The sequence below is a fragment of the Podarcis muralis genome, chromosome 5 (genome assembly GCF_964188315.1).
Source record: "Podarcis muralis chromosome 5, rPodMur119.hap1.1, whole genome shotgun sequence".
NCBI lineage: Eukaryota > Metazoa > Chordata > Lepidosauria > Squamata > Lacertidae > Podarcis > Podarcis muralis.
The window spans coordinates 25,529,310-25,544,245 of NC_135659.1; the positions used below are offsets into that span (position 1 = coordinate 25,529,310).

General features: G+C 43.7%; 1 protein-coding gene across 2 annotated transcripts in view; it reads right to left on the bottom strand.

Moving 5' to 3' along the window:
• Nucleotides 1-258: 258 nt before the first annotated feature.
• The window catches only part of LOC114598699 (glyoxal reductase-like), a 68,627-nt gene continuing 53,949 nt past the window's right edge, over nucleotides 259-14,936 (bottom strand). For both annotated transcript variants that reach the window (XM_028732657.2, XM_028732658.2), the window contains one exon: nucleotides 259-547. In XM_028732657.2, coding sequence (XP_028588490.2) covers nucleotides 446-547 — 102 coding nt within the window. In that variant the 3' untranslated portion in view covers nucleotides 259-445. The remainder of the gene's footprint in view (nucleotides 548-14,936) is intronic.

A 14,936-nucleotide genomic window follows, 5' to 3' on the forward strand; every position in this document is an offset into this window, starting at 1 on the left:
GAAGGATCTGTTGCTTACACGAAGTTTGAATTATAAGAGCTTTCATGAAGCAAGGACTACTACTTGTTTAAAGATCTTTATTGCCAATAAAACGAGATTGTGATGATCTAATAGGAGCATCTGGTTCTAAACTGATTTAGTGGCTTTCATGCAAAACTGTATGTGGGCATTTCATTAAATTAACCAGACCAGCTCATTTCCACTAGCATCCAATGGCAAATCCCGTTTGCCTCGCACGTGGCAAGAATCACAAGGCTGTTTCTGTCTTCTATAATATCATTTTATTTCATTTTAGTTGGGACGAAGAATGACTCATGGTTTCCCGAAAGGTATTTTAGTGAGGTAGGAAGATGGGAATATTGGGCTGTCTAAAATAAATTTATAGCAAGGCGGATCTGTGTAGTTCTGATATCTTCATGATTTGAGCCATTGCAATGTTTTAAGATTATCCTTTCCATAATGGGTAGGTAAGGTGAATCAGTTTTCTGTCAATATTCATGGAGTTTAAAAATTCCATATCTTCTTTTTTCAGACTAAAGTCAAAGACCTGAAAAGAAAAAGATGCCAAATGTTAGCCTGTAAAGTTATAATACTCTGGTATACTGCTAATGCAACCATAACAAACTCAACCTTAGTCCTTGTTTTGGTTTCCCTGCAAGTGGCCCAGTCCTCAAACACTCTGCACTTCAATTGGGAGAATGCTGCACTCGCAGAGCTCAGGGAATGCTGGATTCCGGCATCACTTGGGAAGACAGGCAAACTACTGCCAGTGTATTGGAAGAAGCAAAGATCACCAGTGTCGAAGCAATGATTCTTCAACATCAACTTCGTTGGACTGGTCATGTTGTTTGGATGCCTAATTATCGTTTTCCAAAGCAACTACTCTATTCCCAACTTAAGAATGGAAAATGTAATGCTGGTGGTCAACAAAAGAGGTTTATAGACACTCTCAAGGCAAATCTATAAATATGTAGTATAAACACATATAAATACTGTATGTCCCCACTGTGGAAGGACATGTGGATCCAGAATTGGCCTCTACAGTCACTTATGGACTCCCTGTTAAGGCCATGTTCATGGAAGACCATCTTACTTGGCTACGAGTGATCACCAAAGAAAAAGAAGAAAAGAAGTCCTGTTTTATACAATCTACTGCTACTTAGGCTAACAGGATCTGCATGGTTTCAAAAACCAGCAAAACAAATCTGACCAAGAGAGAAAAAAGTTGGCTGGAATAACTGTATGGAAATGACATGGGATTAGCAAAACACTTCTCAAATCACTTCCAATTCACTTAAAAACAATAGTCTGTATCCAGCTTGTTTGTAGTAACCTTGAATGCCTATAGGCCAAATGACCCAACATGATAGATAGATAGATAGATAGATAGATAGATAGATAGATAGATAGATGATACATACATACATACATACATACATACATACATACTAACTTTAAAAGTCAATTTCATTTTAGCATAGGCACTGTCAGAGCTTAATCATGTTTCAGATTGCGAACGTCATTATTTGGAAACGAATTTGAAACCATTCTCAATCCCCTCCCCCCCCTTTTTTTTTTACTTAGACCAGCACAAGTTGATGCTTTCCTTTTGCAAAGGAATACTGTCAGGTGGAGTTATTACCTTCTCTAAACCCAACAGATGCATAGTGAGGGATGTAACCGTGCTCCTAAGGTGCCTGGGTGAATTCATAATTGTTCTCCAACACTTATGCCTCTTCAAAAGTCTCATTATGCTTTCATTCACTGAGAGTGAGAACCTGAGGAATTCTCTCTCCAGAAGAAGGAACAATGCACTATGTGTCGACCTCAGACCGATCAGTGCACAAACTGTTCCCTGAAGTTTGCATCACAGTCAACCCCGGACACTGCAGAAGAGCTAAGTTCTTTCTTACAGAACTTCTTAAGCATATGCAATTCCACCCAAATAGCTGACTAGAACTCAATTCATATGTTAGCAGTTTTTGGCAGCACCCACACCCCCAATGCTAACATAGTAGCTGGTGCCAGAGGAATATGTTTAGATAGCAATACAAATATCAATCCTTAGAAAGAAGGATTCAGGCATGCATGGATGAAATTTGTCTCCAGTTGGATAGAAGTGGTCACTGATCCAAAGGATGGAAATTTTATTATTATTCTGACCCCCTCCTTTGGCAATCCTCAAAGAACTCTAGCCCAATGGTTGCCATTAATCTGATTTGAACTGATTTTATAATGAAATGATTTTAGAATGTTGTACAGTGGTACCTCGCAAGACGAATGCCTCGCAAGACGGAAAACTCGCAAGACGAAAGGGTTTTTGGTTTTTTGAGCTGCTTCGCAAGACGATTTTCCCTATGGGCTTGCTTCGCAAGACGGAAACGTCTTGCAAGTTTGTTTCCTTTTTCTTAACACCGTTAATACAGTTGCGACTTGACTTCGAGGAGCAACTCATAGAACGCGGTGTGGTAGCCTTTTTTGAGGTTTTTGAAGACTTTGGTGATTTTTGAAGCTTTTCCAAAACTTTTCCGAAACCGTGCTTCGCAAGACGAAAAAATCGCAAGACGAAAAAACTTGCGAAATGAATTAATTTCATCTTGCGAGGCACCACTGTATCATTTTACTGTTGTTAGCCGCTCTGAACCCGGCTTCGGCTGGGGAGGGCGGGATATAAATAAAATTATTATTATTATTATTATTATTATTATTATTATTATTATTATTAACAAAGAAAATCATAGAATTGTAGAGTTGGAAGGGACCACACAAGGGTCATCAAGTCCAACCCCCTGCAAATATTCAGATGAATCAACTGAAAAATAACCTGAATAAGCTAAGAAACTATCAACTCTGCAAAGCAACATCTGGGAAATAGTAAAAGAAAAATCCCGAAGAGCTGCTCCATCATGGGAAAAGGATGCATGGCAGAAGCAGATAAAATGATCCTTCAGCTGTAGAATGAAAATAGGGGCGAAGTTTATAGTAGAATTCCCTCCACTTAGAATTGCATTATTGTCCAAATGTGAGCTTCTTTGATCTCTCCCAAGCCCTTTGTGACTGAGCCGCCTTTTTGATCATAGAATCAACGTGCCCTACCTCAAGAGAAACAGAACACACATCATCTTGTGATTTATATTATATAATGTCCCACAGAAGTGGATGAAATTTGCAGGTATATTAGCTTCTCCAGAGTAGATAAAGCCTGTTAAACTACAAATAGCTCCGAAGACCTTTCTGCTGGAAACATTTAAGGTTTCATTTTTTATTAAGGAAATGTCTTAAAAGTTTATTTTGGGGTAGAACTGGATGAAATTTGTAGACAAGATCACCCTTTTGGAGTTATGAATCCTGTAAAATCTCAGGAGGATAACTGCAGTAGTTTTCCTGCAAGGGCAGCAGTCACAGGTTTGGAATAGGTAAAATAGAAATCACTTAATCTCCCAATGTGTTTTGTGGGCAATTGGTCTGAAAATTGCAGACGTGAGGGAAACCTGCCAAACTGCAGACAAGCATGTCTGCGAGCTTTCGTGATAGGCACCTTTGAAGATGCCTTTCCTTTTCTTTTGTCTGGAGCAGAGGGGGGAGAACTAAAATGGATTAGTTTTCGGGGTGAAATCAGAAGTGCTTGTGCTGACAGAACAAATGCCATGAATACCATCCTTTATATATTTTCCACTGAGAGGTTACTGGAACTTTGGGAAGGAGGAAACAGATTGGGAACAATGGGAGTGGTATGTCGTATACTTTGATGTACGCTGAATGCCAACTTTGGGTATTATGTGGTGAAGAAAGCAGAGAAACTGCAGTCATATAGAGACGGCTAAAGCAAGCTTTCAAGGGAAATTTGACAGGATCTCATGGCATAGTTATGCCAGCAAATTCATTCTCTCTCACAGGTGCAGAATTTCATAGAAGCCTGAGAAGTGTGCTCAGTAATCAGACATTGGCTTCCCAAATTGGAAGTCTTTGTTGAGAGTCATAAAGAGTAAACTGTTTAACTCCTGCAGGGCATTTAAAAGAAGCATCTTTTTCTCCACCAATATCAAACATACAGAAGAGATCTGACAACTCACAAGCCTTGTTTACTTCGGCAAGGGAACTTTCATCCAAGAGCAGAGCTTTGAAAAGGCAGAGCTCACGTCACCCTGCTGTACCACTTTAAAGGGAAACAGGCTGGTGTTTACTACAGTATATCAGGCCCATAGTACATATATTTTGACTCTGAGGCTTCTGAACTTATAATTTCTGCAGCCTGCTTACTGCCTATAGAGCGGTGACATAATTATCTTCTAGCTTAAGTTGTGGGCAAGGAAAGGAGCCGTAGCAGCTTCAGTTCTCTGCAATCAAATGTACAGCTTGGTCAGAAATGCCTTATGTGCGCATTTTACAACCACCATTGGCATTTCTCAACTGGAGGGTCTGAGCTGCTTTTCAGTCATATAATAAGCAAGCTGCAGTGAAGAAGAAAAAAAAGACTGAACAAAAAGTGGAGATTAAACAGTCTACCCTCAGAAAAATCAGACAGGAAACTCTGTAGCTGGGCAGCCATCAGCCTCACCCTTCCCTTTTGACGTTTTTCGTTGTTGATCTTTCCTCTTTTCTTTATTATTTCACAGCCATTTCCATTCCCCCACTGATCATCGGAGCGGTCTAGCAAAAGATGCTATGTTGTGGCTTAAAAGTGTTCAGATTATCAGGACTTCTGCCCAGGTGTGAGGACCCAAGCTAAGTGGGATTTCCCCTAAAAGCTGATTTTTGCTTATCTGCAGAAATAACTCTCAATTTCACTCTTGTCCTAAGTAAAAGTTGTGACTGAGTGCAGTGGACTGCCTACAGTTTCCAGATGAGCAAAACCTAAGCTATCTAGAGTGCCAAACTTAGTATCATAAAGTCATGCTAGGCTGGCTCCTAAAAGTAATTTATTTATTCAGGGGACGCCCCACAATAACTTGCATTCGGTGGGGAAAAATAAATCTGAGCTGAAAGTTCTCATGGGGAAATTTCTGACTTGAACTTGCAATAAGAGTGCATAGCAAAAATGCTCCCCTGAAATCCAGAGTTAGTGGCAGCAACTCTCTCCCACCCTTCCTTCTTTCAAAAAATGTGTCTAATTCTGCCATCACAAACAGGGACAGCCCATAACCCAACCACATGGTGGGTTGGACTCCAAATCCCATCAGCCCCGGCCAGCATAGCAAGTGGTCAGAGAAGATGGGAAGACCAGCCAACTCTGCCTTTAACATCTGCAGGGCAGGCTCTGCTTGTGATCCTGCCTGATTGGCAGGGACACAGGCTAGGGTCTTCTCTGTGGTGGCCCCTCAGTTATGGAAATCCCTCCCCATTGAACTGTGTCTGTCGCATTGGTTTTCTCCTTCCCTGCCCTCCACCAGTTGAAGCACAGACTTGTCTGTCCAAGCCTGTTTGGGAAAGGGCAATTGGGACTGATGTCTTTATCATTTCTGCTAGCTGAGAGGTTCTGTTGTTTTACTGCAGTTTCTGCGAGAGTGTTTGTAGTAGTTTATTCTGTTGTAAGGCTGGATTGTATGCACGCTGCCCTGGTCTCCTTTGGAATAAGGGCCAGGCAAATATATAACAGGTGCAGAACAGCACCTATATTACACCAAACATCTCCAAATATGTTCTGTCCAGGATGTTTCAGATAAAGAGTGAAAGAAGCATGAGTGATTTGCGTGTTTCTAGATCTTGACTCAAAGGAGATACATAAATGCATCCCCTGTGGAAGGATGCACAATGGGATAATGGAAAACTGTGGGGAAATGTACATTTCTATCCACTGGGCAAGACCCAAATGCACAACGGGAAGCCTTCCCATCCCACTGCCTTTTTGGAACATTAAAAGAAGCTTTAAAAATACTGTTTAAAAATACTGTCTCTCTGGTCGGGGACAGAGGGTGGCGCTTGGGGGGGAATTGTCATCGCGCCACTCCTTGGTGTGTGGAGTACCTCAGGGTGCGATACTCTCCCCGATGCTTTTCAACATCTTTATGCGCCCCCTCGCCCAGCTTGTCCGGAGTTTTGGGCTGGGTTGTCATCAGTATGCCAATGACACCCAACTCTATCTGTTGATGGATGGCCATCCTGACTCGGCCCCAGACACACTGACCAGATGTTTGGAAGCTGTGGCTGGATGGTTACGTGGGAGCCGGTTGAAACTAAATCCTTCGAAGACAGAGGTCCTGTGGCTGGGACGGGGCGATATGGGATTGGGGGGATTGGGGGGGCAACTCCCATCTCTTGCGGGGGCGCAATTAGTGCCAGCACCGTCCGTTAAGAGTTTGGGTGTAATCTTCGACACCTCCCTTTCCATGGAGGCGCAGATTGCAGCTATAACAAAGGCGGCATTTTTCCATCTCCGCCAAGCTAAGCAGTTGGCTCCTTACCTCTCTCGCCCTGACCTAGCCACTGTGATCCACGTGACGGTCACCTCCAGACTGGATTATTGTAACTCGCTCTATGTGGGGCTGCCCTTGAGACTGACCCAGAAACTCCAGCGGGTGCAGAATGCTGCAGCAAGACTCCTTACGAGGTCTTCGCTGCGAGATCACATTCACCCGGTGCTATACCAGCTGCACTGGCTCCCGGTGGAGTACAGGATCAGGTTTAAGGTGCTGGTTTTAACCTTTAAAGCCGTATATGGCCTAGGACCCTCGTACCTACGGGACCGCCTCTCCTGGTATGCCCCACAGAGAAACTTACGGTCTTCAAATAAAAACATCTTGAAGGTCCCAGGCCACAGAGAAGTTAGGCTGGCCTCAACTAGAGCCAGGGCTTTTTCGGCTGTGGCTCTGATCTGGTGGAACACTCTGTCACAAGAGACCAGGGCCCTGCGGGACTTGACATCTTTCCGCAGGGCCTGCAAGACAGAGCTGTTCCACCAGGCCTTTGGCTAGGGCACAGCCTGACTCCCTCCCTCGGCAATCTTCGCGGAGCTCTGGCCCAATGGTTGCTAGTGGCTTGAATTAATTAATTTTTATAATGAATGATTTTAGAATGTTGTTTATGTTGTACTTTTGTACTGTTTTATTGTTGTTAGCCGCCCTGAGCCCGGCTTCGGCTGGGGAGGGCGGGATATAAATAAAATTTATTATTATTATTATTATTATTATTATTTAAAGTGCATCACTCTTGAATATTGATCACGGAATAAATAATGACTACAAAAGCCATTTGTAAATTGAAATGTATGTTCCTATCAAAAGCACTTCTTTAATTCTATTGAAGTGGAAAACTTCAATAGCACCACTTGCGTTTGTGAAAACAACTTTGGGGTCCCATCCTATGAACTTATGATTCAAATGTCAGCCCCATTTGTTTTACTGATATTAACATTTCTAGGCCGTGACACTCAAGTTTAGTCCAATGGGACTTGTTTGCAAGTAGGCATGCACAGAATTATAGTATTAATCTGCTTCGTGATGAAAATCAGCAAACAGTTGACAGATGCATGGGGAAATAACAGAGGAAAGTTACCAAGTACCCAAAGAAGGAAATTAGGAATGTTGTATTTGTTTTAAATGGGTACGGTGCATTTCTTAATTATCTCTGGCACTGAGGGATACGCTCTTGGGTATTGTATTAAGAGGAAACACGAGGTGGGGCTCCATTTGTGCTTTACATACTCCAAATTGTCTTTCGAAACAATGTCTTTTGGCCGAATGCTTCTGTTTCTGATACAAAAAGGACATGCACGAGTGATATTGAAATCTGAACAGCGGCACCATCTGACACTCCTAACATAGCTGAGCAGCTCTTTCTTCCTCTTTCTTTTTAAACCACCACTTTCAGGTCACTCCAGACATAGATAAATCAATCAATCAATCAATCAATAGTCAAGCTGCTTTATTGCTGCTGCTATTTATTAGTCTTATTTATGATCATCATTTATATAGGCCCAGCTTACAAAGATCCATTAGCCTGGTAGCGTGATCAACTGTTTGCAGGTAAATCACACAGGGGTGTTCTCCAAGTTGGGAAAGAGCTGGCTATGCCCTCCAACAACAGACCATCGCTAAGCCACAAATGACTAACATAAGTAGGCATGCACAATCACGCTCTTGTGAACATTTCAGTAGGCTAGGAACAATGGACCAACAACAGCTGATGACATGGCTCCCCAAATCTCTTTTCTGATGAGAGCAGCTTTTGCATCTCATTTGGAAACCAAGGACCCAGAGTCTGGAGGAAGAATGGGGAGGCACACAATGCCAGATGCTTGAAGTCCAGTGTGAAGTTTCCACGGTCTGTATTGATTTGGGGAGCCATGGCATCAGCTGGTGTTGGTCCACTGTGCTTCATTAAGTCCAGGGTCAATGCAGCCGTCTACCAGGAGATTTTGGAGCACTTCATGCTTCCTTCCGCAGATGAGCTTTATGGGGATGCTGACTTCATTTTCCAGCAGGACTTTGGCACCTGCCCACACTGCCAAAACCTGGTTCAATGCCCATGGGATTACTGTGCTTGATTGGCCAGCAAACTCGCCTGACCTGAACCCCATAGAGAATCTATGGGGCATTGCCAAGAGAAAGATGAGAGACATGAGACCGAGCAATGCAGAAGAGCTGAAGGCTCCTATTGAAGCATCCTGGTCTTCTATAACACCTCAGCAGTGCCACAGGCTGATAGCATCCATGCCACGCCACACTGAAGCAGTAATTGATGTAAAAGGGGCCCAGACCAAATACTGAGTACATATGCATGCTTCTATTTCTCAGAGGTCCAGTATGGCTCTATTTGCAATCCTTGTTTTGCTGATTTCATTTAATATACTAATTTTCTGAGATTGTTAATTTGGGGTTTTCATCAGCTGTACGCCATGATCATCACAATTATAACAAATAAAGGCTTGACATATCTCGCTTTGCATGTCATGAGTCTATCTCATATATTAGTTTCACATTTTAAGTTGAATTACTGAAATAAATGAACTTTTCCACGATATTCAAATTTTCCGAGTTTCACCTGGAGTTCTAAGGTTGCCAACTTCTCTTTCCTCTTTCTTTTCTTTCTGCTCCCGTACATTTAACAGCAGAAGTTCAGCAAGTCAAACGTTTCAGTACATTGAGCATACCTGGAAAAGATTTAATCTGATTTGTGAGTGTGTGTCTAGCCCAAGAATGGGTCCAGTGTGGCAGAGTGCGGCAGAGAGTTGGCAACTTTAGCCAGCACCTGCTCTGTGAGGCTGTGTCAGTATTAATTTATTTGCCAGGTGGCGAACTGAAATGGAGAAGTTTGCGGGCTGACCTTGTGCCCATCACTGTCTCTCAGTCTAATATGCCTGACAGTGATGTTTTGAGGATAAAGAAGAGAGGGAGAACCTTGCACATCACCTTTAGCTTGCTGGGAGGATAGGTGGGGTGTAAATGACATTTACTGGTATAAATAATACTATTATAAAAGCCAGGCCTTGAGATATGCTGATAAAAGCATGTTCTTTCGCCCCAACAAACAATACAAGCAACACGCAAACTACTATACTAGATAGCACTGTAATTCTTATTGCATAATAGACATGATTTAGTAACAAAAACAAAATGTGTGCACTTGTAAATTCTCTAATATATTTGAAACCAATTGAGCACACCTCTGTCAATCTTTAAAAGTCCGTAGAAGTATAATAAGTCTATGCTGAAACAAAGTAATAGATGCTATCCTGTGGGCTAAGCGGTAAAACTTTTTAGGCATTCTTTCGCCCCAGCTCTATGAAAACGTGCCAAAACCATCTCCGAAGGCAAAAATTTACTTCTTTTCAAAACTGTTTATCAAGCAATATGAAACTTCATAGGCCAAAGTTATTTCCTGGTCAAAAGAACCGAGAGCAGCCTTTTCCTTGTTTTCTAAATTCAGCAGCATGCCAGAAAGCTCGAGAAAAATTCTCTACCAGTTAATGGAAAGCTACAGCAAGCAGAACACAGGAAGGCTCCCAGTTTATACGAGAAAATACTATTCCGTTCCTGCGAGGCTGGGAGGAGGCTTTCTTGATAAGTGTAACACATTACGTCTGCAAGGAAGGTGCTGTGGGCCAAGTTGGGATCTGCACCTGTGCTGTGCTTTGCACACTGTGGTACAGCAAGTCTTCAGATCCTGAGGGACCCTCATGGTTTTTGTCCAGAACCCTATTTCTAGGGATCTGCTGAACCTGCGGCACTAACTTGTACAGCTGCAGCAGAAGCACCACCCTTACCTTTGCTAATGGGCAGTGCCATTTTGCACTAACGTCCCAAGTTTGTGTGCTCTCTCTTTAACCTTTGTGATCCAATAACTGCCATGTGCTGCTTAAGAACTGAGAAGGAAGCACTTTGCACAGAAGAGAGAAGAAGAGTTTGGATTTGATATACCACTTTATCACCACCCAAAGGAGTCTCAAAACGGCTAACATTCTCCTTTCCCTTCCTCCCCCACAACAAACACTCTGTGAGATGAGTGGGGCTGAGAGACTTCAGAGAAGTGTGACTGGCCCAAGGTCATCCAGCAGCTGCATGTGGAGGAGCGGAGACGCGAACCCGGTTCCCCAGATTACGAGACTACCGCTCTTAACCACTACACCACACTGGCTCTCACAGCTAACTTTCCCATATATAAATGCTTAAACCTTCACATTTGATCTTCTGCAGCACATTCTAAATGCAACAACCAATTGAGCTGTCAGTTGCACTAGAGAGGGCTGGGCCTCATTTATTCTTGCTTTAGGTAGCTTTACTCAAGAGTTGCCCTCCCTCTGCACTGTAAGGAAGTCAAACAAATAGCTGTCAGGAGCAGCAACAGTGGTGAGACGCTTTGGGGTGGGGGAGAAATCACAGAACATAACTGTTACTTTCAGTAACTGTTCTTTGAAAGGAAGTGTGCTTTCACACAATTTCCATGTGCTGGTCGCACCTGCCATTACACCCTCCCCACTGTCAACAAATCAGCTTTTTAATGTTAGAACACAAGGTCAAATGGTTAGCTGGATCTAATCTCCAGCCAACTCAGGCTTGCCCTGCAAAAATAATAATAATGCAGAAATACTCAGGTGTAGCTTAGAGACGCTTCCGCACTTTTGCTGTAGCTGCACTGGTGAGTCCTACAGGAAATACAAATGCCCATTTAAGAGGCTTAGTAAAGGTAAAGGTACCCCTGCCGGTACGGGCCAGTCTTGACAGACTCTGGGGTTGTGCGCTCATCTCACTCTAGAGGCCGGGAGCCAGCGCTGTCTGCAGACACTTCCGGGTCACGTGGCCTGCGTGACGAAGCTGCTCTGGTGAGCCAGAGCCGCACACGGAAACGCCGTTTACCTTCCCGCTAGTAAGCGGTCCCTATTTATCTACTTGCACCCGGGGGTGCTTTCGAACTACTAGGTTGGCAGGCGCTGGGACCGAGCAACGGGAGCGCACCCCGCCGTGGGGATTCGAACCGCCGATCATGCGATCGGCAAGTCCTAGGCGCTGAGGTTTTACCCACAGCGCCACCCACGTCCCTTAAGAGGCTTACCCTGGCTTAAAGACCCCTATTCTGTGATGGATGTGTGGCCACATTTGCACATCTTGCCTAAAGCACAAAAATGTAATGTGCAGCACACAGTGTGTGTGTGTGTGTGTGTGTGTGTGTGTGAGAGAGAGAGAGAGAGAGAGAGAGAGAGAGAATCAGATGAATCTTCTCCCTTAAGAAAGAGGAGAAGGAGGCGGAACGCCCAACATTGGGAACTTTCCACCCTTCATGCCGTCATGAACAGGCATCCATGAACAGGCACCTGCAACATGTATTATGCAATAAGGATTTGGGGGAGCGCACGGCCATATTCTCCTCCACCACGAGAACAAGATTTTAGGGGCACTTAAGCATCTAAGTATGATAAAGGTAAAAGGTCAAGGACCTCTGGACTGTTAAAGGCGACTATGGGCTTGCGGTGTTCATCTGGCTTTCAGGCTGAGGGAGCCGGCTTTTGTCCACAGACAGCTTTCCGGGTCACGTGGCCGGCATGACTAAACCGCTTCTGGCGCAACGGTGCCTATTTATCTACTTGGACTGGCGTGCTTTCGAACTGCTAGGTTGGCAGAAGCTGGGACAGAGCAACAGGAGCTCACTCCGTCGAGTGGATTCGAACCATCGACCTTCCAATCAGCAAGCCCAAGAGGATGAGTGGTTTAGATCACAGCACCACCCATGTCTAAGTATGAAGGACATGCATATACTCCCTGGTGAATATACTGGGGAGATGTGGTCAGAGTCCCACGGTTCACATCAGCCATTCAGGGATCTGCCCTGCACATTATGTTTGTTTATTGTAGGAAGCAAAACCTCTTCACAAATTAAACTTCTTAGGTATACATCTGAAAATCTGCAATGCATGCATGTTTGCAAGTCATTTTAGCATATCACTCATCAACGTGATCTGCTCTTAAGTACAGGTAGGTAGCCGTGTTGGTCTGCCGTAGTCGAAACAAAATTAAAAAATTCCTTCCAGTAGCACCTTAGAGACCAACTAAGCTCATACCAATAACAAACTTAGTTGGTCTCTAAGGTGCTACTGGAAGGATTTTTTTTATTTTGCTCTTAAGTACACACTCCCGAGTCTAACCTTAGTTTGCAGTCACATAGCATGTGAAAAAGCCCAAACTTTACTGGAAGTGAGAGATGGACCAACGGAACCCGTAGGAAAAGTGTCTCTTAAAAACATGATCAAATGTAATTTAGGGCGTGGGCCTTAAGGCATCCCTTCAAAATGTTTTCAGAATCTCCCTCAGGAGTTGTAATCAAGGGGAGAGAAACTTTGTCTCCGCTCAAAGTGTTAGCAACAAAACTTCAGGGACAAACAACAATACCAGCTCGCTACAAGCTGGGATGATAAAAAAGCAAGGAACTTTTGTTTTGTGATACGGCTAAAACAGCACAGCAGTGGGAAAACTGCTGCAGGAAGTCCTAAAACAATATAAATCACAGTCAGACTTTCCATACACTTCTAGACACAGGAACTCTGAAAATATCAGACAAGCATGACTGCATACCTAATGCCAGGCTGATAATTCAATGGGCAGAGGCTCTGTCTAAAACATACACTACATATACTTTAATGCAAGTTTTAATACTAGGTTCCAATGTCAAGTGTATAACATCATGTTTACCCCGAAATCCAACCTAGATGAAAACGAAATTAACTTGTAGTGAAGCTGAAACAAACCCAAGAATCAAAACATCTAAGCAGGAGCTGTTGTAAGCAGGAGCAGTGGAAGATTGACTAAATCAATCAATCAATGCTAAATCAATCAAGGCTAAATCAATGGAGTTCACCCTGAGGGGCATTTAATGGCTATCAAGATCTGCCTATCAACCTCCATACAGTCAAGAGGAATAGCTGTGGCTGAGGATGAAGAAAAGAGTCCTGGTGAAGTAGATTTGGCACTACCAGCAGTTAACCCAGTCTCCTAATACTGTAGAACCGATTGATCAGATTTACCAAGGACATTGGGGCCATCAGGTGAAGAAGGTGATACCCACTTCCTATCCCTTAATCTTTGTTTCTGCATCCCCTGAAGCATGAAAATCACATCCTGAAGACCCTGAGTTGAGGTTGGGGTGCTGAATATTGTTCTCTACTATCTGGAGATGGGTGATCACGGCTACCAGAATCTTCATGAAGACCCTGGAGGAAGAATGGCAGGACCCCATGGGGATAGTCTTCATTCCCATAGCTGAGCCTCAGGAAGTGATAATGCAGGTAGGCCTATATCGAAGCTAGAAAATCTCCGCAGATCAGGCTCATCGAGATCTATTACAGATTCTCTATAGTGAACTCTTTAGAACTCGTTCACACCTATTTGCATAAAAATTTGCTCTGGTGTCCCTTGACTTTGGGGGGAAACAAAGGTGACCAAAGAGCAGATACTAGCTCTATGGCACTTATTATTGCCATAAGATGTTGGATGGCCTTGGCAAGAAAGGCACAATTTTCTGGGGTTGCTTGAGTGCAGAAGAACCAAGCAGAATGAACTAGAGAATTCAAAATAGCAACTGTCCTTCTCTTTTTGCAGAATCTACAGATCTGAGGCTGTTTCTCTGCAGATGCTTGCAAATGCTGAAATTTTAGTCCCCACTGGTGTCAAGGATAACTTCCAGTCAGAAGGAATGGGGAGCTTCTTACTGGAGTTCTGGAGCACATCCTGTGCTGGCATGCATGGAAAGGATGAGAGGGATCTAAGGAATGCTTCATGCCTGAGGGCTGTTTCTTAGGAAATAGTGGAGGGGCTTTTTGCGTCAAGTTTTACTTGGAACAGACCCGTTGACGGAAAAGAACATGACTAAATTAGGCCCAAGGGACACGGGGGGCGCTGTGGGTTAAACCACAGAGTCTTGGACTTGCTGATTAGAAGGTTGGTGGTTCCAATCCCCTCGACGGGGTGAGCTCCCGTTGCTCGGTCCCTGCTCCTGCCAACCTAGCAGTTCAAAAGCACATCAAAGTTCAAGTAGATAAATAGGTACCACTCCGGCGGGAAGGTAAGCAGCGTTTCCATGTGCTGCTTTGGTTCGCCAGAAGTGGCTCAGTCATGCTGGCCACATGACCCGGAAGCTGTACGCCGGCTCCCTCGGCCAATAAAGCGAGATGAGCGCGGCAACCCCAGAGTCGGCCATGACTGGACCTAATGGACCCTTTACCTTTACCTTTAAATTAGGCCCATGAATGTAAAGTCTATACTCAAACTTAGTTGAATACCACCCATTATTATTACAGTATTTATTTATTTTTTAAAAAATGCTAGATACAAAATGACAGGGCTTTGCTGGAGCAGAAAAAAGAAGTATCAAACTTGGTGGGGAGGCTGAAGAGTGATGATGTCAAACTGTAAGGGCTTGGGGGAGAAAAGTGTAAATTCTACCTTCTCTGTTATTAAGCTACATATTACCACACCCAAACAGATTGTACAGCTAATTATCAAGGCAATATT